Below are 21,556 nucleotides of genomic sequence, written 5' to 3' on the forward strand. Positions count from 1 at the left end.
TACTGCTGTACTGTTACTGAGTACTCTTTCCTAAAGGACCCTGTTATCACTACTCCAGATTAGATGTGGGGCAGACACATGATTGACTCCTGTGTCTGTATAGACCCTACCAGGTATATTCTTCTCTTGGTGAGTAAAATTGTATTTTCCATGACATCAGGACTTTGAGATCTGAATATACCTGTATCAATGCTAATTGCACATTTCGTATACAGTTACCTTCATTTGCCAAAATTGGCATCGGCTAAAACTGGAGGGTTTGTTACATGTTTTCTGCCGGAAAGGTTTTCAATTATATCAGGAGTGGGTTTGTACTGTGAAAATAGTGGAACTCCCTTTCAGATTTCTTATCTGCTAAATTTAAATTAATATTTTTTCTTTAGCTCACAAATTACCCTAAATCCAGAGAGAATCTCAACCTTTTTCACTGTTGTCAGACCAAGCATAAGGAACAGCCCTATGATACTCCAAAGACAGTTGAGGAATAAGGACTAAGTCCCTTATGTTACACTGCAGAATAAAGGCATTCGATGAGAGAAATGAACTGAAGTTCATCATGAGCGCAAGGCTTCTGTACTTGGCGTTCCTGCATGGAAAGGAAAACAGGTATGGACGCCATTGGCATCATATTCACACTGACCTTATGCGGAAAGCCCCCCACCACACTGGAGGACTTCTGGACTCAGTCTGGTTTGCTGGGGACAGGGGTGGGGGTGGAGGTCCTGTTTCTTTAAACCTTTCATTTTCCAAATAGCTATTTGCCAGCATTGAGGGAGAAGACATATAGACTTGAAAATACTTTCTTAAGAGATCATGTAACTGTCTAACTCTGAGTTTAAATTTGGAGGAGGAAGGATCACTTCAATCCGCTGCCTCGTATAAGAAACACTTTTTATAAATCTGTAACTGCGTTAGTGTTAACAGGGTACAAGGTGGTCTTGTCCTGTATTGTATTTCAAAGGTTCTCATGGGTTGTGACTGTATTGTACTGTATGAAAAGAAGTCAGAACTTGCCTTGTATTGTTTATAATGGACCATAACTCATACTAATTCAGTTTTCATGTTCCAAATCTTTCAGTGATGCATGTTCACAGTTAGGTCCTAAAATCCTGTGGTGCTAATTCCTCCATAATCCAATGGTGCTTTTTGTGGATGCTAACTGCACACATGCTGAACAAGGCTTGAAATTCAAAAGTTCCCTCCCTTCCTCTGTTTATATGAAGTAAAATAAAATAACTTGAATTTGTCTCAAAGTATTCACTGACAATCTAATAAACTGGTTTATATGTGTCATTAGTTTGGATTCTTATTTTTCAGAAGTCAACTCAGTCACACTGGACCCCAAATGCTGATCTTATATGTCTTTATTTCATTATTCATTTGTGCCTGCAAATTTATGTTGTCTCAAAGAATTTAAATCTAGTTGGTCTAACTTATGAAACCCTGTTTAGAGAGAACCCACAAAACCAAGCCCTGTCAGACCTAAAAATAAGTATGTTGCAAAGACCAAACATGGGCCTTGTCTGTTTTAGTAGTTAATTGATAATTGACCATTGGATTGGGCCAGAAGAAAACATTTGCAGGAAAACAAGCCGGCTCACACCTTCTAAATCTTTATTTCATCCTAGACAACACTAAAAAGACTCACTCCTTCAGAGCCACCTTTAAAGTTAGAATTGTGGAATTGAAACTCGGGTTGGCAGCAGAGTTCCTGACTTGCATGCATGAAGCCTTGGGTTCAGTTTCTGCAACACAAAAGTCAGAAGGAAAATTTCACTCTTAAAGTATGAAAATCAGGACAGAAATAATCCAATTATAATTTCCCAGAACAAACTGACATCATATATCAGAACAGATGATAGAGAAATGCATGATGATGGTCCCGTGAGATGTTAAGCTTTGCCCACTATACCGAGAACTGTCGTGTAAGGGAAGCAGCTAATAATCTCTATGAAATCAGAACATTTCTCCCCAGCCAGAGATAAATTTAATACTAGAACCATATGTGGATTTGCATTCTAACCTTGTAGCTTTCCTAGCCACTGGAGATATTAAATTTTGAAAAGAAAAAGAAAGGAAGCAAATTCCTAAAGGTCCTCTGACAACAGGCATTGACATCAAATATAAAGGACTCAAGCTTGCCTGTCTAGCCAGTGGGTCTGGCGACAGAAGGGACATTCCTGTATCACTGTGGGTCCCTGTTATACATTAATTTCATCTCAAATAGCTATTGGATCTCATCTGGCCTCTGACATCAGAAACTAACATTTGGAGAGTGGAGGCAGAGGCACCTCCTTTGACTCTTGAATAAATGCAGTGTTCCTAAAGCCCAGCCTCTCCCAGACTTGTTTCTGCACATGGCACCTGCTTTACAACAGCATTCCAATTGCTACAAAATCGTTCCACATGACTCTAATGAAGGAGGAGTAAGTAAATATAGGAATGTTTTAGAGACTCTTTATTTCGGACAGTATCTGTCAGCATGAAAGTTAACTCTATATTCAAGAAAGAGTAAGAAACTGCTCTTCCAGAGGTCCTGAGTTCAATTCCCTTGCACCCATATGGTGGCTCACAACCATCTGTAATGGGATCCGATGCCCTCTTCCGGTGTGTCTGAAGACAGCTACAGTGTACTCATATACATAAAATAAATAAATCTTAAAAAATATAAAAGAAAAAGAGTTAAGAGAATACATTTCTTGTTTTTGTAAAGGAAGTAAGGTTTTATATGAAAATATTTCCAGCCTTAACCCCATAGCCAACTAGATTTCTGTGTTATGTTCATTACAATGTTTGTACCATCAAAAGATTTAAAATGTTAGCTTTGGGGGTGTTCTAACTTAGTGAGACCACTTCTCAAAATACAAAGAATACTGGGGGTGTTGCTCAGTGGTAGAGCACTTGCCCAGCACATAAGAAGCCCTAGACTCAATCCTTAGAACCTCAAACAAAAATTAAAGTAAACAAAACATCTGCCTTAAATTGTGAAAGAAATGAAAGTCCCTCTGAGCAAAACCTTGATTCAAAGATGTAAAAGGTATACATCTGTCAATAGGTTTCAACAATATTTTGGAAAATTCTCTTTTCTGATCATAAAATAATTTCATTACCGATCTAGATCTTTTTGTTTTCCTTCTATGTCCTTGCAGGGAAGCATTTTCTTTTTTTTTCTGTTCAATAATCTTTTATTATTATTATTTTTAATTAGGTATTTTCTTCATTTATGTATTGTCAAGCATTTTCTAAAGAAATTCAGATATTCTCCATTAAAGAGAGTCTTTTTATTAAAATTTTAACACTGGAAGCCTAGGCTCACTCATCTTTGGGAATTAATTTGTGACATCAGGAGTTGTTTCGAGTCTGAAAATAGAGAGTAATTTAAGAAACAATCAGAATGAGCCTATGGAGTTCACTTCAGACCTGTTCCCCTGTGTTCATTCTCTGCTGAAACAGTCTCAGATTCACACTTAGAACTAACGCTGTCTTCCTTGTTCTCTGCTCTATCCTTGGAAAGAGGAGGTGGGTGTAAAAAGCAATACAATTCACTCAAAAACTGAGCAGTACTTCATCGGGCTGAATAGAGCGCACAGTGCAGTGAGCTCAGCGCTACACATAATTCATTTTGCAAATTGATGTCTTGTACTCTGTGAATGGTAGACAAAGCTTACACTTTTTAACAAAACAGAATGTTTGATGTCATAAAAGACCTAACAAAAGACATGCAATGAAAAATTACTTCTGAATGGAAGGATGGGCTCCCAGCTTTGTGAGTTTAGAGAGTCAGTTTTGTTAGTTCATTCTGAATGAATTCATAAGAAAGTCCCTCAAAACAAAGTCAGGAAGAAACTATTTTTCAATGCCAGATATCCAGTGGAGAAATGAAATAATTTACAACCAAAAAAAAAAGAGTGTTACTCCTGGGGAATTGGAAGAAACTGTGTCTAAGACACAGACTTTGAGTTTTGCTTTCCTTTTTGTAAATTATTTTATAAGCCTTATTATTTCATTAATTTTAGAAATTACTTTTTAAAGGAAAGATATACGTGCTAGAGAGACTAGATTACCTTAGTCAATTGGCCACCATTTTCTTTCTTCAGTGGGGAATTCTACTCAAATATGAACATCAGGATGCCCCTTGGCAAACAGAAAAACAGACAAAGGAGAATGAGTAATATGCTTGAGTAGCATCTTGTCATGATATCTCCATGAGGCAAACTTCCCAAGAACGAAGTTCAAAACAGCTCATCAGAACACGCTCCCTCCAGCTCATGACGGAGAACACTAGCAAATCCTTACGCTTTGATTTTTATTTCTAGATTCCATTGACTTTGCATCTTTCAGTGTGGGGCTATTATGGCTTATAGAATTCAGCCGCATAATTTCTTACATTCAGTATCACTTTAGGATCATTAATGATATGATACAGTTTATAGCCATCATTAAGCATTATTATTGCTCATAAATAATCATTGTTTTTCATGCAATTGCTATTCATTAAGCATTAACATTAATCATTGACTATCATTAAGGATATCCTTCACCATTACAAAAGTTCTACATATAGTAGCTCTCTCCTCATGCCCACCCACCACCCTCCTTTCATTTGTTTTTGGGGTTTGGTGTTTCTGATCACTTATCTCAGGTTGCTTTAACTCACTATGTAGACAGGATTGACCTTGAACTTCTGATCTTTCCATTTATCTCCTTAGTGTAGACGTGTAACATGGTACTATACTTGGTTTTATATAATGCTGGGGATAGGATCCAGGGCTTCATGCATGCTTAGCAGTCACCCTGCCTAAACTGAACCATATCCCAGCTCCTTTTTTTGTTAAACAGGATGCCTGTCACACTGTGTAGTCTTAACTAGCCTGGTACTGAGGTAGCTCAGGGTAGTCTCAAACTCACAACAGCCCTGCCTCAGCTTCCACAGTTCTGGAATTGTAGACATACACTACCACACTTAGTTGTACTATTTCCCTTCATGACGGAGATTTGTGGAGCATTTCAATTCAGCAGTAGTGACCAGTGGATGATCAAGACCCTATTCCTGCCCTCACTGTGGGTCTTCCCAGTAGACCACTGCATATTACAATGGGCCAGATATGAGGCTAGACTACTTCCTAACACCTCTCCGGCAGCCACTGCTCACTGACCACACTCAGCATGAAAGATTGGCATATTTTCCATTCTTTCATAGACACCCACCAGCACATGTCCAAACCATCTGTGTTAGTCCAGATCCTCCAAGACACAGATGCCAAGATGAGATTACTTATTAAGGGAAGTGCCAGCGAGAATGACCTACCGGAAAAGCCATCAGACCATAAATCATGTCTTCTCCTATGAAGAAAAAAACACAGGGGGCAGAGAGAAAGGATGAAAGGCACAGGTAATGTATTTATTAAACTGCAGTGCAGCTCTATGCAAATTTTATTGAGGCTTGTGGGGAGAGTTTAAGGGAAAGCTGCCCTTTAGAAAAGGCCAGCATCTTGCAGGTACACCCCTGCCCAGCATCACTGTCACAGTTAATCATTTCTCATCCTCAGAGGGGAAGCACATTCCAGTGCCAACATGATGACTGATTTTAGAACATGCCAGCTGGGTCAGTGGGTCATTTATGTAGAGCTGTGGATCTGGACACTGCAAACAAGAGCCTGTGGTGGTTATGAAAGTCCATCCCTCAGATTTCCTACTATAGATTGCATGATTGAGCCCCAGGCTATTCCTGCATTCTGGGAGGCTGGCTTCCCAATATTATTACCAATAATAATTGGATTGCAGGCCTGTACCACCTACCTCCTTTGCTATGATGCAAATTGCCTTATAGGATGTCTGTCTCTGCTACCATGCTCCTGTTCATGTGCCTATGGTGCCAATTCTGAGATAAGCAATGATGGTGTTAGTGAGGTCAGTTGACCAAGCCCTGTTGTCTGCTTGATTGTTCAGTGCCTCTACCAAAATAACTGTTAATATATGACACATAACTCTCCATTGTGCATTCACAATCCAGTATATCTCAAATTTATGGCCCCTTCCCTTTAAGACTCCTAAGCAGATACTTGGGTCATTGGCCAGTATCTGGAAACTGTAAATACAAAACATATGGCCAGATAAATACCTTGAAGTTCTCATATAGCCACGGGTATAAGATGAGAGTTGCCATTGCATCCATTGAGAGTGATGAAGTTAAGACCATTTGGGCAGACTCTTTGAGCCACATAGTCACTGCCTCTGGTCCTACTCAGTTTTTGTAATTGGATGTACCAGGATGTGATCATGGACTTCCACGGCTCATGTCCAACTCTGAATTAGAAGTTCAGTAGAATCCAAATCATAATGGGCAATTCTCTTCTCATAATCCAGAATCATTATCTCTGCCAGGGCTCAATAGCATGCCCATTACTGGTTCTTCTCTGCAGTGGTTAGCATGGTTTTATCCCAGAATCCCAAGGGGCTGCATTGTGAGAGCTGATTCTCTCTGTAGAACCTACTATCGCTCCAATTTTGCCCACTGTATCTTTTTTCTACACAGAGCATGAAACCCACTGGGTCTATTCAATCATATGGACCAAGCAATATGGCTATTGTACATGCAACACAGCCCTGACCTGCTCTGAGCCCTATTATTCATTACTGGCAGTTACTGTCCATTCACACATTACATGGGTCAAAGCAATATTCTCATTTGTGGAATATGCTATCCTCAAATCTAAGGAGGTGCCAAATCCCCTAAAAACTTCACTGTAGTGTCAGGATTCTGAATGCCTATAGGATCCATTCTGGAACTCATCTTTAGCCTCCCCATCTCTTCCTCTGGCCAATGTTATTCACACTTCATTTTCTCCTGAAAACAACTCAGAAATCTCTACTACGTGTTGGACTTGGCTTTATCCAGACTTCCAAAAACTGCCATAATAGTGAGCTTTCCCTGGTCCCTAGGATATTGGATTTGGGATCCTGAGGAAAGGTGAATTCCAGGTCGCTTATTCAAGTTCTCAAAAATATAGCCTAAGAAGTACTCCTAGGACTCCTGTCAGCATGGTCTAGCTAATTCTTGAAAGTTAACAACTGTAGTATCTTCTTCCTTCTTAACAGATTCCAGCCTGCACCCACCCAGGCCTGGCTGATTATGAACCATGATGATCAGGGAGGAGAGGGGATGAGGGGAGCTGCTGAGAAAAGCATACACTGCTTTCCTTGTCTCCACAGCTTCTTCACGCACAGAATCTATATTCGAGAGCATCCATCTCCACGTCCTCATCCCAGTTTCAGTTTTAGGTCATGGTTTTCCCAAGGTCCCAGAATCCCTTTGCCCCTTGATCTTACACCTGTTCCCAAATAAACACCCCCAACCCTTGAGATGTCTGCAGTTCTAACTTCTCAGTCTCTGGTCTGCTCAGTCCTGGCTGTTCTGTCACACTGTAGAAGGTAAAGGACCTCTTTGAAAGCCACTCAGGAGACCCTATGCCTACACTGTTAGTGATTAAACACTGTCTCTATCCTCTTCTGGCATGAATCCAACTTGGCAGCAGTCAGCCTAACCCTGCTGCTCTGAGGGTTTCTTTTTACTACATAGCTTTCAAAGCCTATGCTTTACAGCTTTCTTCCCCACCAGGATATATTCTACAGTCACCATCAGTGAAGCCTTTTGCATTTGATTCACCACCTTTTGATATGAACTATTCATTTCCCGTCTACCAATCAAGCTACCCTCCTCTTTGCCTTTGGACAGTTAGTGAATAAATTCCAAGTTCTCATATGATCGCCTGTCTTCTCAGCACGTTTTTGGTACTGCTTGTGCATAGATTACCCGGGGGAAAAGGCCAAGGCTGATGCTATGCTCTGAATGTAAAATGCCTTCACAGAATCATGTTAGATGCTTGGTCCCTGAATGGTGGCAGGTTCTAGGAGGTTCTAGAAATTTTAGGAGGTAGGTTCTAGGAGAAAGTAGGTCCTGCTGAAGCACCTGCTGGAAAACCTCTCTTTCTTTTCTCCTTTGCAACCATGAGTTGACCAGCTCTGCCCCACATGTTCCTGCTGCCTGGGTATTCTGCCACACCATGAGCCCAGAATCAGTGGAGCCAGCCATGACCAAGGAAAACTCTGAAGCAGGGATCCAAAATAAGTCTCTGAAGTTGTTTCTTTCAGATACTTAGTACTGTGACACAACAGTAGCTAGGGTAGTAGGATTCGGGATGTAAGAGATTTACTGAAGGAGAAGCTAGAGAAGAAATGAAGGAGACGAGTCCTGGAGGAGCATGACTCTTCCCTCCTCTGCCAGGATCCACAGGTCCACAGGCCATGATTTATTCCTTCCAGTTCCAGTTCACAGGACATTCTGTCCCATTTTGTGCATGGTATGCCAGGATTTCAGCTGTGGATTTATAAAACATATTGGTTGACTTGATACATAAGAAGCAGGACAGAACTCAGACCTTCAAGAAACAAAATGGCAGAAGGGCAGGGCCAACTCAGTTCTCACATGATAATATGGTAGCGTGGGGACCAAGAGGGAACTAGCCTCTAAAACATGAGTCCTTGATTCTGATGAGGTCATCCATTTCTGATGCCACAGTATCCCCTGCTGCCTGGGGCTGTATGTGGGGAAGAAACCTAGCTTATTTGGCTGTTAGTAAGTAGATACATCCCAATTGAGGAAAAACTATCTTGACCCTCAAAAGTGTGAGTAAAGATGTACTCACATCTGCATGTACACACACACACACACACACACACACACAATGTGAGCAAACCCAGGTGATAGATGATAGATAGATAGATAGATAGATAGATAGATAGATAGATAGATAGATAGATAGATAGAGATATTCCCAAATACTCAGGAGTCAGTCAGGAAGATTTCAAGTTCAAAACTAGCCTAGGCAACATAATTTATAAAAATTAAAATGTAAGAGATCATCTCCAGGTCCCACCTCTAACTGAAAGGAATATCTTTCTTTTTTGAGGCTATGACTACTGGTAGGTTTCCCATGCTCCATGCTTCATATCCGGGCACTAATTAGATGTAGTTGAATGAAGCTAGGAGGAAGGCATGTTGAGGGATAGCTGGCAGAGAACTGTAGGGGAAAAATCAGTGAACGTGTGGGTCTGCAGTCATATTTTGTTATGTGTCTATGAAATTCTCAAAAAGTAAAAACTTTGAAAGAGAGTAGGCAAAGAGTTTAGCATGTGGTCACCATGTTGTGTGACTCTGCCACCAATCTGCATGCCAAGTCTCAGTCCAAGGCAGACATTACAGCCATCCAACATGGAAAGCCACTCTGCACAAATACATGAATGGGGCATCAACCAAACCAGGTAAGGAAAGTGAATTGTTAAGATTGAGTAGATTTTTGTCCAAAGCAAAAACAAAAGAAAATGTTGCCAAAAATACATACTGAATCGTTAAGAGGGCATCAGTATCAGGCCACTGGCTGGATTGCTTCCATGCCCTCTCCACCATGGTAAGCTATGCTGACAGTCTTCATTGGACATGTCTATCACCATCCATATTGACCATGAAGGTGGTAACTTATTCACACAAACCAGCCACATAGAAGACAGTGTGCTTGGAGCCCTTATCCATCTGTTAGAGCAGCCTGGACCAGGGAAGCTGGTCCTCACTGTGACTAACAAATAAGGAAGTGCTTGTCTGGTTAACACAACTACAGAAGGAAGTTGCAAAGATGCTTGAGAAGTCAGGGTGAACATATTCCACTTAGAACAAGATCCCTTGGCTGTGTCTATGTAGTACCAAGAAAGACTGAGCCATGATCTGCTCGTCTGTGAGAGTCTGCCATGAAACACCTGTTCAGTGGCCCCATATTTATGCTAGTCACTCAGGTAGCAAACAAGACATCCTTGGCTCATTGGTGATGCTCACAGTGGAGAATTACCCCAGCACCATAACCTGATAGAGACGAATTTCTACAGAGACTTGTTTGGAGTGTACATCTGGAACCCAATACTTAGGTGTTCTACAGACACAAGTCCATAAGCACAGAGGATCTGAAATGGGTATGGATTCTAAGTCAAGGTAAAATGGGAAGTAGGGAAAACATTTTTTAAAATATACCTTTGTCATATTTGGGGCAATACCCTTAAACCCTTAATATTAAATTATATCTAAGGCACTGAAAAATATTTTTGAGACTGAAACATAAATTAATACTTTAAAAGAAATGAATTTCCTTTTTCTGCCTCAAGTGAGTTGCTGATCACTAGTCAGATGGCTAGGCTTAATGCACATGGCATGGGCTAGGCCTGATATCCTACTATCTCCCGGGTGAGAATCTGGCTCTTTTCCTGGGTGTAAGCTAATTGCAGATTCTCTGCAGTGCCTTTGGAGTCTTTACTTCTATTCTTTCCAACCCTCAGCAGGGCAGAAAGCCCGTTTCCATGGAAATTGTGTTGACTTGTCAATGGTACAAAGCCTATAGCCTTCTCTCACAAACACAAACCCCTCTCACAAGACTACTGATGAGCCAGATGTGCTTTGGCAATGTTTATATGATACTAGTTGGCCATAAACACATGGCACTTGTTACAACTAGTACCTGTCTTTGACTTTATTACTCTTTCTTGAATTATTTTATTGATAAGACCTGCTTAAGTATAGTAGCACACATCTGTATTCCTAGAAGGCTAAGGAAGGAAAATGATGAATTTGAGCTACTATCAGAAAACAGTAAAAATGATAATTAAAGTCCAGTAGTGTTGTTTCCCACTACTTTAATGCCCATCCTCTGGGATTTTTAGAGCTACTACTGTGCCTCAAGATAAAGGTGCTCTTTCCCTTTTGGCCCCTGCTAGAGGCCTCTTTCTGCAGAGGCGTATAATATGTGATCTTGCACAGTCCTTTGGCTTAATTGGTGCTCACAGTGAGCTCAAGTTTATCTTTGTAAATCACAACCCTCTGACGCAACTATTCTCCTTCTAAAATGCCGTGGGACACAGAACACAGGCTTGGGAATGACCAGCGTATCTTCATGGTTGATATTAGAGGAACCACTCGATGTCTTTCTCTATCTCTGTTTCTATGTCTCTGTCCATTTCTCTCTGTCTCTCTGTTTCTCAGTCTCTGTCTGTCCCTCTTTCCCTCCCTACCATTCTCCCTCCATTCTTCTCTCCTTCTCTCCCTCCATCTCTGTGAAGCTCTGTAGCCCAGACTATCCTCAACCTCACAGTCCACTGATTCAGCCTTTCGGAGTTTTGGGATTACAGGCATCATATGTTCCCAGATGTACATCTCTTTTTAAACAGGGAACTAAATGATTCAAGATTTGACATTGCATTCTTTGAGTATCAGGTCCTGGGTCTAGGAGTATTCTAAATACTACCCCTCTCTCCTTACAATACCACAATGCCCTCTTAACACAACAGAATATTATTCACCCATAAAAGAACAATCTTGTCATTTGTAACAATATATATGGAATTAAAGATCATTGCAATAAGTGAAATAATCCAGGCACAAAGAGACAAGTGCTACATACTCTTCCTTACGAGTGAAATCTCAAGAGATGGATCACATGGAATTAAGACTAGAAGGGCCATCAGTGAGCAGGGATGGTGGAGAGCGGGGCAGGACATTAGAGAAGAGGTCTGAAGTTACAACTGGACAGGAATGAAAAGCTCTGGATGACAACAATGTGCTATGTAGTTCCAAAGTCTTAAAGATTTTTTTAAGTTTTAACACTTTTAAGATGTTGTGTTTGAAGACACAGAAGCGTTTAACTTGATTTCAATGTTATCTAATGAGACACATCTCCAGAACACCCAGCTAATTTTAAATTGTGTTTTTTAATGTTTGGCTAAAGCCGAGCATGGTAGCATACACCTGTAAAGTAAGCACTAACTAGGTAGGCTGAAGCAGGACAACCATGAGTTCGAGGATAACTTTGGCTACACAGCAAACCCCGGACATAAAATTCTCTGTGTGATGTGCGCCCTCAAGTAGTAGTCCATGTTTGCTTGGCTTTGCCACCATCACTACAAGCTCCAAACCATTTATTCTTGCCCAGAGAAAAGTTAGGAGTCAGCTCCAATTCTTTCTTACCTGCCCTTTGATTCTGTCATGCGCTAAGCCACTTTCTTTCTGACTATATTTCCTTACTCTGGATGGGACATATCAGTAGACTCATATACTATGTTGCCTGCATGTCCAGCTTCCGTCATGTGTCTTATGATTTCAGGTTAATCCATGCTAACTAGAATGTCCCAGTGCTTAGTCCCAGTCCCAGTCAACTATAATCCACTGTAATATGGATCGTGTAACTGTGTAATCCACTTTTTGTATACCCAGTTAACAGTAAGACATTTGAATTGCTTCCACATTGAGCAACTGTGACTAATGCTGCTATGAACATTCATGTCCAAGTTCTTACAGAGACATATGTTTTCAACACGTACGGATGTGTACCTAGAGGAGGAATCTGGAGGTAATACAATAATTTCATGTTCATTTTGGAGAAAAAGTCAAACCGTTTTCAACAAGTGCCACTTTGTATCCTCACCAGCAAGTAAGTTACTTCTTACAGTTTAAACATCTTGAATATCTTTTTGTGTTCATATTAATAAAACTGTTTTAATAGCAGTGCTCTAGTTCATGAAGACATTGGAATCTATTAAATTATTGCCTTAGAGGAGACAGGCAATAATTATTAGAATGCCAATCAAAGTGTAGTAAACATATTTCATATATATCTTGTTACTGGAGTTACTTGGTCCAAAGTGACGTGTGTTTAAAGTATCCTTAATGTTACACAAGTAGCATTTAAAGGCCTTTGTGGTTTCAAGTGTACAAATTCATAATTTTTGATTATGTACGTAACCACAAGAACTCCATTACAAGCAAATAAGTCTATCCATCACCTAAAAGAGTTGACTTTCAGGATTCAGGGGATAGCTCAGGGTAGGATGCTGGTCTGGCATTCATGGAGCTCTGGGTTCAATCATCCGAGCTGTGGGGGAAAAAAGCCTCCCCCGCTCTCTTGTCCTCTTCTCTCTCTCCTCTTCCAGCTTCAGGCAACCATCAATCTATTTTCTATCAAATGAGTCTGCGTCTTAACAAGTGCACATTTTCTACAACTTTATTTAAACAGATTCACGTAATGTATATTTTTGCCCAGTTCCTTTTACTCGCTGTGATTGAGATTCAGCCATATCATCACGTGCAAAAATGAGACAATATCTCACTCCTTTATATTTATGTTATTCCACCATATGGGTGCACTGGAGCTGTTTGTTTTATTTCTTTGTGGATGGGTACCTAGGGTTGTTTCTAGTCTTTGGCATTAAAAATAAAAACACTGTGACAAATTAGTTTCAAATAGTGTTATATTCATTTTCTATATATATTTTTTAATCTTTGCTGGGTGTCTAAAAGTGGATAACAAGATCATGTGGTAAGTATGGGTTTCTCTTTTAAAGAAACTGGAACTTCAGACCAGTAAGGAGAGCCAGCCTCGCCAGCCAGATCCCTAGCAGTGCCTCAGAAGGGGGGTGGAATGCACTTCTGTAATCCCCCATTCCAGAGGTAGAAGCAGGATGGCTGACAGCGAGTTCCAAGTCATCCTCAGATTCAGCTAGCTCCTGGGCTACCTGGGCTACCTGAGATGGTTAGAAAATTAACAAACTCCTTCAAAGTCAGTGTTCCATTTTCATTCCCATAAACAGTTCTCCCCGGTTCTTGTCACGTGTTATCTCTTATTGTTCATCCTAATCTAGAAAGACACATTGATATTTATATGTCTTATTTAGAATCAACTTATTGTATATCTTGCAAATGTGTACTTGCAGTTGCATACAGACCTTATTGGAGTGTATATTTGGCAGAATACTGACATTATCTATTTGGTTTGTGGGGTAAACCTTACAGAAATGCAAAAGGACAAACAGAGGTTCTGCAGTGACATCAAGTCAAGAATCAACATATATGAGCATGTAATTACATCCCTTTAATTCAGGCAACTTGGGAAGCAGGAGCAGGAAGATCTATGCGAGTTTACAGCCATCCTGGTCTATACAGCAGGGCCAGCCAAAGCTACACATTAAGACCTTGCTTTAAAACAAAAAAGGGCGGGGACAGGAAGAGAGAGAGAGGGAAGGAAGAGGGAGAAAGAGAGGGAGAGGGAGAGGGAGAGAGAGACAGAATGAGAATTATATTCCAGGAATTAATAGCAGAGATTCATCTATCTTAAAGAGTTTAAAAATACAAAAATTTAAGATTCAAATCATGCATCTATTTCATTATCCAGTGTGACTCCTACAAAACTTGGGTTTTTGGAAGAAGATAACAAACTACTCAAATTCCATCCAATTATGCACCTGCAGACCTGGGTATGGCTTCTTTGTTTGATCAGATTAGTATTGCTTCTAGGATGTGGTGCGTGGTTGCTGAGCTGAGAAATGCCTTCTATTGCATCTCTATCAGAAAAAACAAAAAGAAAACTCGCATTCACTTGCACTAGACTACAATGCATACATGTACTGTCTTACCACAGAGCCCACAAACTATTTTACTATCTGTCAAAATACAACCTAAAAGAAACTGGATTTTCTGGGCATTTGATTGAATATCACCTTAGCCCATTAGAGTAATAACATCAGGTCGATAATCAAAAAAGGCATATGTGTCTTCTACACTCTTTTCACCTCCTCTTCCACAGAGATGCCTAAGCTTTGGGGGTGGGGGGATGTGGTGCTGATATCCCATTTAGGGATGAGCACTTTGCAGTCTCTGCATGATGACCAATAGTGGATCTCTGCACGATGACCAATAGTGGATCTCTGTGTTAATCATTATCTAGCAAATAGAAACTTCTCTAATGAAGGATGAGAGAAACACTGACCTATGGGTATAATGATAAATCATTAGATTTAACACTATGTCCACTAACGGAGTGATTGCAGTAGGTTCTCCCTAAGTAGGGCCTATGACCTGTTAGCCACAGGTTCTTGATGATAATGGCGCCAGGCATAGGTTTCATCCTATGGAGAGAGCCTTAAATCCGGATCAGAAAACGGTTGGTTACCCACATGATATGGGCACCAATATTGCAGCAGGCATGTCTTGTCACACTCATTATTGTAGCTCACACCATTCACAGATGGTTAAGATTAACGAATGCTTTTCTCCTCCAGCACTAAGAAAACTAGCTGGTGAGGATGAAGCTTCCAGGGCAGGACCAGCCTGATATCTCCATGTCCTATGACTCAACTACGCCATGTCTTCAGCAATAGGCTTTTATTGTCAAGTTCCAGGGGTAACAAGAGAATTGGCAATAACCTGTAATATTTTAGAGTCTGTAAACCCTCACTGACCAACAACTACATAAGTGATAACCTATTCCTGTCATTAGGGTTTTTTATTTATTTTGTTAAGCTGTGCTGACCAGTAGGGTCATTATCACCCTGTTGCAAGGTAATTCCATTTAACCATATATAAAATAAACAGAGTTGTATCTAGTGCACACACGCACTTTGGGACGCTTCTACAGTAGCAGGTTTTCATGTGAAGATGATTATAAGGAAACAGGGTCTTATGGACATAGAGGCAGCTGTGCATATGAATTCACAGCAGTTATGATAGGAAATACAAGACCTGGGAAGATCAAGCCAGGAAAAATCTCAGCATAAAGAAGGGGCATGGGCATAAAGTACTACTGCCAGTCTGGGAGCTATTGGCAAGTGACAGCTGCTGGGAGAAGGAGAATCAATAATCCTGGTAAGTCACCCATGCTCCAGTAGAAATCCATATACCCAAGAACATATTGGACACATTGGACTTGATGGGTTTGTTAAAAAAAAAATAACTAAGTTGAGTAGGTGGGGAGCTAGGGGATGTGTGTGGAGTGGGGGAAGGGTGAATAGGAATGAGCAAGACACATAAAATCCTCAAAGAACTAATAAAATCACAGATATCTTTAAATGGGTGTGTCATAGGTAGCGGTAAGAGACTGTATCAGTTATTTTTTCCTATCTCACTCGGTGACAAAGATATCCCGTAGAAGCAGCTGATGGGAGGAAGGGGACAGCTTAGCTCACAGCTGCCAAACAAGAGTTCAGTCAGTGACTGCTTGGCCACATGAACTTGGGAACAGATCGTAGGTGAACAGGAAACAGAGACGCAGAGACTAAGAGTGTGGTATAACCTTGAAAAGTTCATTCCCAGTGACACTCCTCCACTGAGGTCCCACCCCCAAAATTTTGCCCCTACCTGACAACCATGCCACCATCTGGGGACCAAGCACTCAAAACATGATTCTGAGAAAGACGTTTTCTATCCAAACCATCACAGATGCACATTCCAGACAGCAGAAAGGAAATCAACCAAGGTTCCAAGGCCTGCCGTGCCAGCACAGACGTTCAGCCAACGATCTAAGGTGTAATGGAATCCCCCCTCCGAAGAAAGGTGTCCTGAGGCAGGACTACACATACTCACAGACAGTGGCAAAAGGCTGGGCTGCCTGGTGGAGATCAGGGTGAGGACACTGGGGAGTACGGAGGGGTAAGGAATCCTGCAGATGTCAGCTTGAAGGGTGGTGGGTTTTGTCCTATTCTAATATCTAATAGAATGTCAAACAGGAGCTGGTGAGATGGCCCAGTCAGTAAAGTGCTTCTGTGAGAACTTGAGGAATAGAGCTCGAGTCCCAGAATGAACACAAAGAGGCCAGGTTTGGTAACTTTCCCAGCGATGGATAGAGACAGGAACATCCCCGGGGTTTGCTGGCCGCCTCTGCGCCTCTTGCCTGGGTGCTCACAATCGAATGCCCTTCAGATCCCAGAACTCCCTCCAGGACCCCGGGGATCCCGGGAACCCCTGGACACTGTCCCCTGGTGCTGGGGATCCTCGGGCACGGGGTAGGTTCGCTCCTTTCCACTGCCCCAACTCCTGGAGAGGAGGGGAGAGGCAGCTGGCCCAGGGGTGGTCTGCAGAGGAAGGACAGGAGGGCTCAGCTGATGGTGAGGCCGAAGCCACACAGGAACTTATTCTTGCGGCGGTTCAGGAAGGCGCAAAGGGGCAGTGTCAGGGGCAAGGGCGGAAGTTTCTTCTTAAGCATGGTGCCCAGGATCCAGTTACTGTTCACAGCGCCTTTGAAGAGGAAGTTGGCCATGGACAGGTCCAGCTGATACCCAAAGGAGGCACTGGTGTCCTGCATCCTGGTGCTGGCTTCAAACTCCACACCCACCTGCAGCTGGTCACTGGTTTTGTGATATGTCGCATGCCTGCCAGCCTGGTCCAGCGTTGCTGTAGCCAACCAGTTGTTCAGTGTGTATTTCCCAGCTAGAAACATGACAGGGCCCTCCCTCCTCTCCAGGCGGCCTGTGATAGACGCACTGTCCACCTAGGGCCAGGCAAGGTATGATGGTCTGGAGGTAGTAGGCCAGGAGGATTCCTGAACCCACCAAGACATCTGGGTTGCCCAGGGTAACAGCAGCCGTGAAGTCGGAGCCACAGTACCCGCCATCCACCTGCCAGTTCACGAACTTGGACTGCTGGATCTGGATGGCCCTTTTGGACATGAGACCTGGGCTCAGCTGGTGGGTGACCTGTGCATTGATGCTGCCACTATTGTCCATGTCATCCACCAGCACGGGCAACGCCTCTGTGGGACTCAGCTACTTCGTCCCCACATATGTGACCCCGAAGTGGTAGTTGGACTCCCCAATGGTGCCGAGGGCTACTGTGTGGGTCAGTTGAAACGGTTCTCAACCCTTTGTTGACTGTAAGTTTGACACCTTCCATCAGAACCAGAAAGAGCTGTTCTGTTCAATGATTGCCAACGATGCGTGCCAATCCTCTGGGGGTCCTTTTCAGCCTGGCATGTTCTTGATGCCCATGATTCATGAAGTTCTGCACAAGAATGAAAGCAGTGGTCAGATGTATGATTCATTCCACCCACAGAAGGTCAGCTCCATTTATCTATTTAACCTTAAAACAAAAGCTGCCATTCTCAGATGTTAGGAGGATTACAGACTCTGTCTGTTCTCAGGACTCACTGAACATGATTTGGAAATCTTCACCACCTCCCCACAGACCGCCATAAACCCCCCTGAAACCCTGAGCCCCTATCCCCACCATACCCCACCCCCACATCCTGAGTTGAAGGAAGGTGTTGTTAGTTGCTTGTCAGCTCAGGGTATTTAATAAAAATCCAAGGGTGGCCTGCTGTGTTGTGCTTTGTGTCTTCTCAAATCTCTCTGTGATCCAAAACCGTGGCAGGTCAAAGCAGTTTAGCATGGTAGTGGGCACTCGACATCTGTCTCAGATCAGCTTGAAGGCTGACGCCACTAAGTTGGAAAGCCCTGTTGTCTCCCAGGACATTTTACTTCTTCATCTTCTCGATATGTAGGCCTCAAAACAGAAGAGTGAAAATTAAAAAACCTTCCACCAGGTCTCACAGGAGATTAGAGAGCAGAAGGTTAAAAACTCCAACATCCACCATCGAGATGGGGCATCTTTTTCTCCTTGCTCACAAGGCGTAGGTGCTAAAGAGAATCAATGATTTTTCTGCCCCCACCCCCAATAAGCAAATTGTACTTAAAGTCACAAACTGCACCCTGAATCTCTCATACAGTGAAATAATAATTATGCATTAGTGAGCGGCTTCGAGCAGAAGCCTGGTTTTTATTTAGCAGGAAACGGCTCCCCTCTATTTATTAAGAAACTACTGTATCATTTATTTATCACATAGCTACCATATGCTAGACACTCTGTTATTTTCTTTAACATATGTGATCTCCCTTAATGTATTTCTTGGGTGTATTCATTCATTTCACAACTGGAAACAAAAGAAAGCCTAAAGGGGTTGTCCTTTTGACTTGCCTGGTCCTCAACAAAAGGGACAGAGATTAAATGAGGTTTTGGTGTAATTGACTTTGATTTTCTACAGATGGGACATTGTTACTCAAGTACAATTTCCTTTATGCTGCAGTTCTTGGTGTTAAACAGATGACTTTGTGGCTGAGATAAATTTAGATGCAGAGCAACAGTCATTTACAGTCTCGCCTTGCACTCTGTAAGATTTAAATCGCTGGCTGTGCTCCAACTTCTTCGTGAAAGATGAGATATAAACAGTTGGGTGTCACCATGAAGTAACTGAACGCAACCATGCGAGTCTGCTATAGAAAGACCTGTAAACACAAGTACAACCACATGCAAATCTGCTGTGGGAGACTGAGGGGAGAATAAAAGATGCCCCCCCCCATCACTAGTTTGATTTCAGGATATTTCAGCACCCTCTCTCAGGTGCACACACTCAAAACCACACACCTATCAGTTCTCAATCTCCATCTCTCTTCGCAGCCAGCGGCTCTAAACAAACACAAATCGACTTTCTGTCTGTCTCATTCGACTGCTTAGTACATTTCATGTAAATGGCACCAGTGCTCATTCCTCTGATATGATAGTGTTTTTTTTTTAATATCTAAAAGTCAAATAGATTCTTTATGAGGAAATGAATCAAGTCTATTGACAATAAGCATACAATTTGGTTATATGCCCAGATACCTTATTTTGCGTCGAGGTAAGAATCTTTTATTTGCACGTTTTGATAGACAGCTGTATAATTTAAATTCGAAAACGATAATTAAGAGAAAGAGGAAAATAAATAGGGTATATTTTACACCTTTAATCTGGTGGCATATTTCTCTATTTCTGCTAATTAATAGGCATCGGAGGAAGTTCATAGATGCAATACAGTTACAGAGAAAAATCACACGGTTGGGGACATGATCACTGGGAGCTCATAAAGCAACTGTGTTGTCTTTAATCAGATATAGAGATCTGACATTTTGGTTTAATATAAAAGTATGCAGCCCCCTCCTACTCAAAAGAAGGGCTTGCCTTTTCTGCTATGCTAGAGGACATGGCAGTCATAGGCCATTTGTCAGCAGCCTCGGGCAGTGTGCAGTGTGCAGCGGGCAGCAGGCGGTGATTTTGTTCTCTAGCCCTAACCCATCTCGGTTTTGCATATGTCCCTTCAGAGCTCCTTCCTTTACCAGCCATGACTTTCAGTAGCCTTTTCTCCCTATCCTTGAATTGCTCTATGATCCAGTGCATCTTTCATGGAGAAAAAAAAATAACACTAGAACTGGGCATGAAATATCTTACTTTTTCTAGCAGCCTAATGTGACACTGACATATGTGTACATTGTGGGCATTCCTGGGTCAAGCAATACGTCAGTCAGTCAGCTTGAAAGAAAGCACCATCAATTGAGCAGCTTGTAGAAAAAAAGAATTATTTCTCACCGTTTGGGATGCTAGAAACCCAAGAACATGCCAGCAGCATCAAGTTCTGGGTGGCACGTTGTTGTTTATCATTGCATCTTTCTCCTAGTTACCAAGGGCTCTACCCTCATGACCTAATCACCATCAGAAAGCCCCATTTAAAATATTATCTTGCTGAAGATTCGATCTGAGCACATGAACCCCACCAACCTACTTTCAAATTTCAGATACGCCTGTATATTAGTTGGATCACACTAGACAAAGAAATTATCCCAGCCTCAATAGCTCACTGCATATAGAGCAAAGGCGAAGTCAGTGCCTACTGCATTAGACTGTGTGTAAGTAGGTGATGTGAGGAAGCACCCAGCTCACACCAGACGTTCAGTAGATAGCAGCGGCCATCATCACTACCACTGTTGTTATCCCAGAGCTGGTAGCTGGTAAGCCTGAATTACTAGTCCACTCAATGCAAGGCAGCTATTCCCTGGATCCAGTTAATAAAAATAAATAACAGCCAATGTACCAGTTGTCTGTGGGGTTCCCTTATCCCTAACACACACACACACACACACACACACACACACACACACCTCTCTCTCTTTAGCAGACTTTTTGCCATTACAGAAGAATAACCAATGGGAAGGAGCATTTCTTCCCTTCTACCCAGCATTTTCTATCTCTGAAACGGCTGCCAACATGAACAGTCATTGAAATAGCAAGGGATGGCTCTTGCCTTTCTGGGCAATCTTCACCTCTTCTAGGCATTATTGGCCAGCTGATTAGATAGCTCTGGAAACAGGTCAGTGTGGGAGTTTGGCATTTATATTTGAGGCTCTCTCTCTCTCTCTCTCTCTCACACACACACACACACACACACACACACACACACACATTTGCATTCGAGGTTGACTCTTCCCCCTGGCATTTGAGGCTGGCTCTCCTGCTTGCAAGTGTTCTCTCTCTCTCTCTCTCTCTCTCTCTCTCTCTCTCTCTCTCTCTTCCTCCCTCTCTCCCTCCCTCTCTCCCACCATCCCTCTTCCCTCCCCCAGATACACAAAGAGAAACTTGAAAAACAATCATCCACTAAAGATTTTCACTTTTCCTAAGAAAATAAAGCAGGTCTGTTTTGCCCCTGGGTCTGTGCTCTGTGGCTTTCTGACAAACCCGCAAGCTACATCTTTCATCACACTTTCATAGTCACAGAATGTCGCCCTTCCTGTGGTGTCTCATAAATGATGTCCTATGTTCAGGCAGGGAAATAAAGACCAATTTTAGTGACTCTTTTAGTCCCCAACCGCATGCTTTGGCGGGCCTCGCTTT

The 21,556-nt window shown here is 42.1% G+C and overlaps 1 protein-coding gene and 1 pseudogene across 2 annotated transcripts in view; one reads left to right on the forward strand and one right to left on the reverse strand.

Annotated features, from left to right (window-relative positions):
* Positions 1–1,293, forward strand: part of Purg (purine rich element binding protein G) — a 31,114-nt gene extending 29,821 nt beyond the window's left edge. Inside the window, exon 3 of one of the 2 annotated variants that reach the window (XM_021170319.2) lies at positions 384–1,293. In XM_021170319.2, coding sequence (XP_021025978.1) covers positions 384–488 — 105 coding nt within the window. In that variant the 3' untranslated portion in view covers positions 489–1,293. The remainder of the gene's footprint in view (positions 1–383) is intronic. The other variant, XM_029480458.1, reaches the window with a different exon arrangement.
* Positions 1,294–16,958: 15,665 nt separating this feature from the next.
* Positions 16,959–20,068, reverse strand: LOC110300194 (annotated as a pseudogene).
* Between the last annotated feature and the right edge of the window lie 1,488 nt (positions 20,069–21,556).

The sequence above is a fragment of the Mus caroli genome, chromosome 8, assembly GCF_900094665.2.
Source record: "Mus caroli chromosome 8, CAROLI_EIJ_v1.1, whole genome shotgun sequence".
Taxonomy (NCBI): domain Eukaryota; kingdom Metazoa; phylum Chordata; class Mammalia; order Rodentia; family Muridae; genus Mus; species Mus caroli.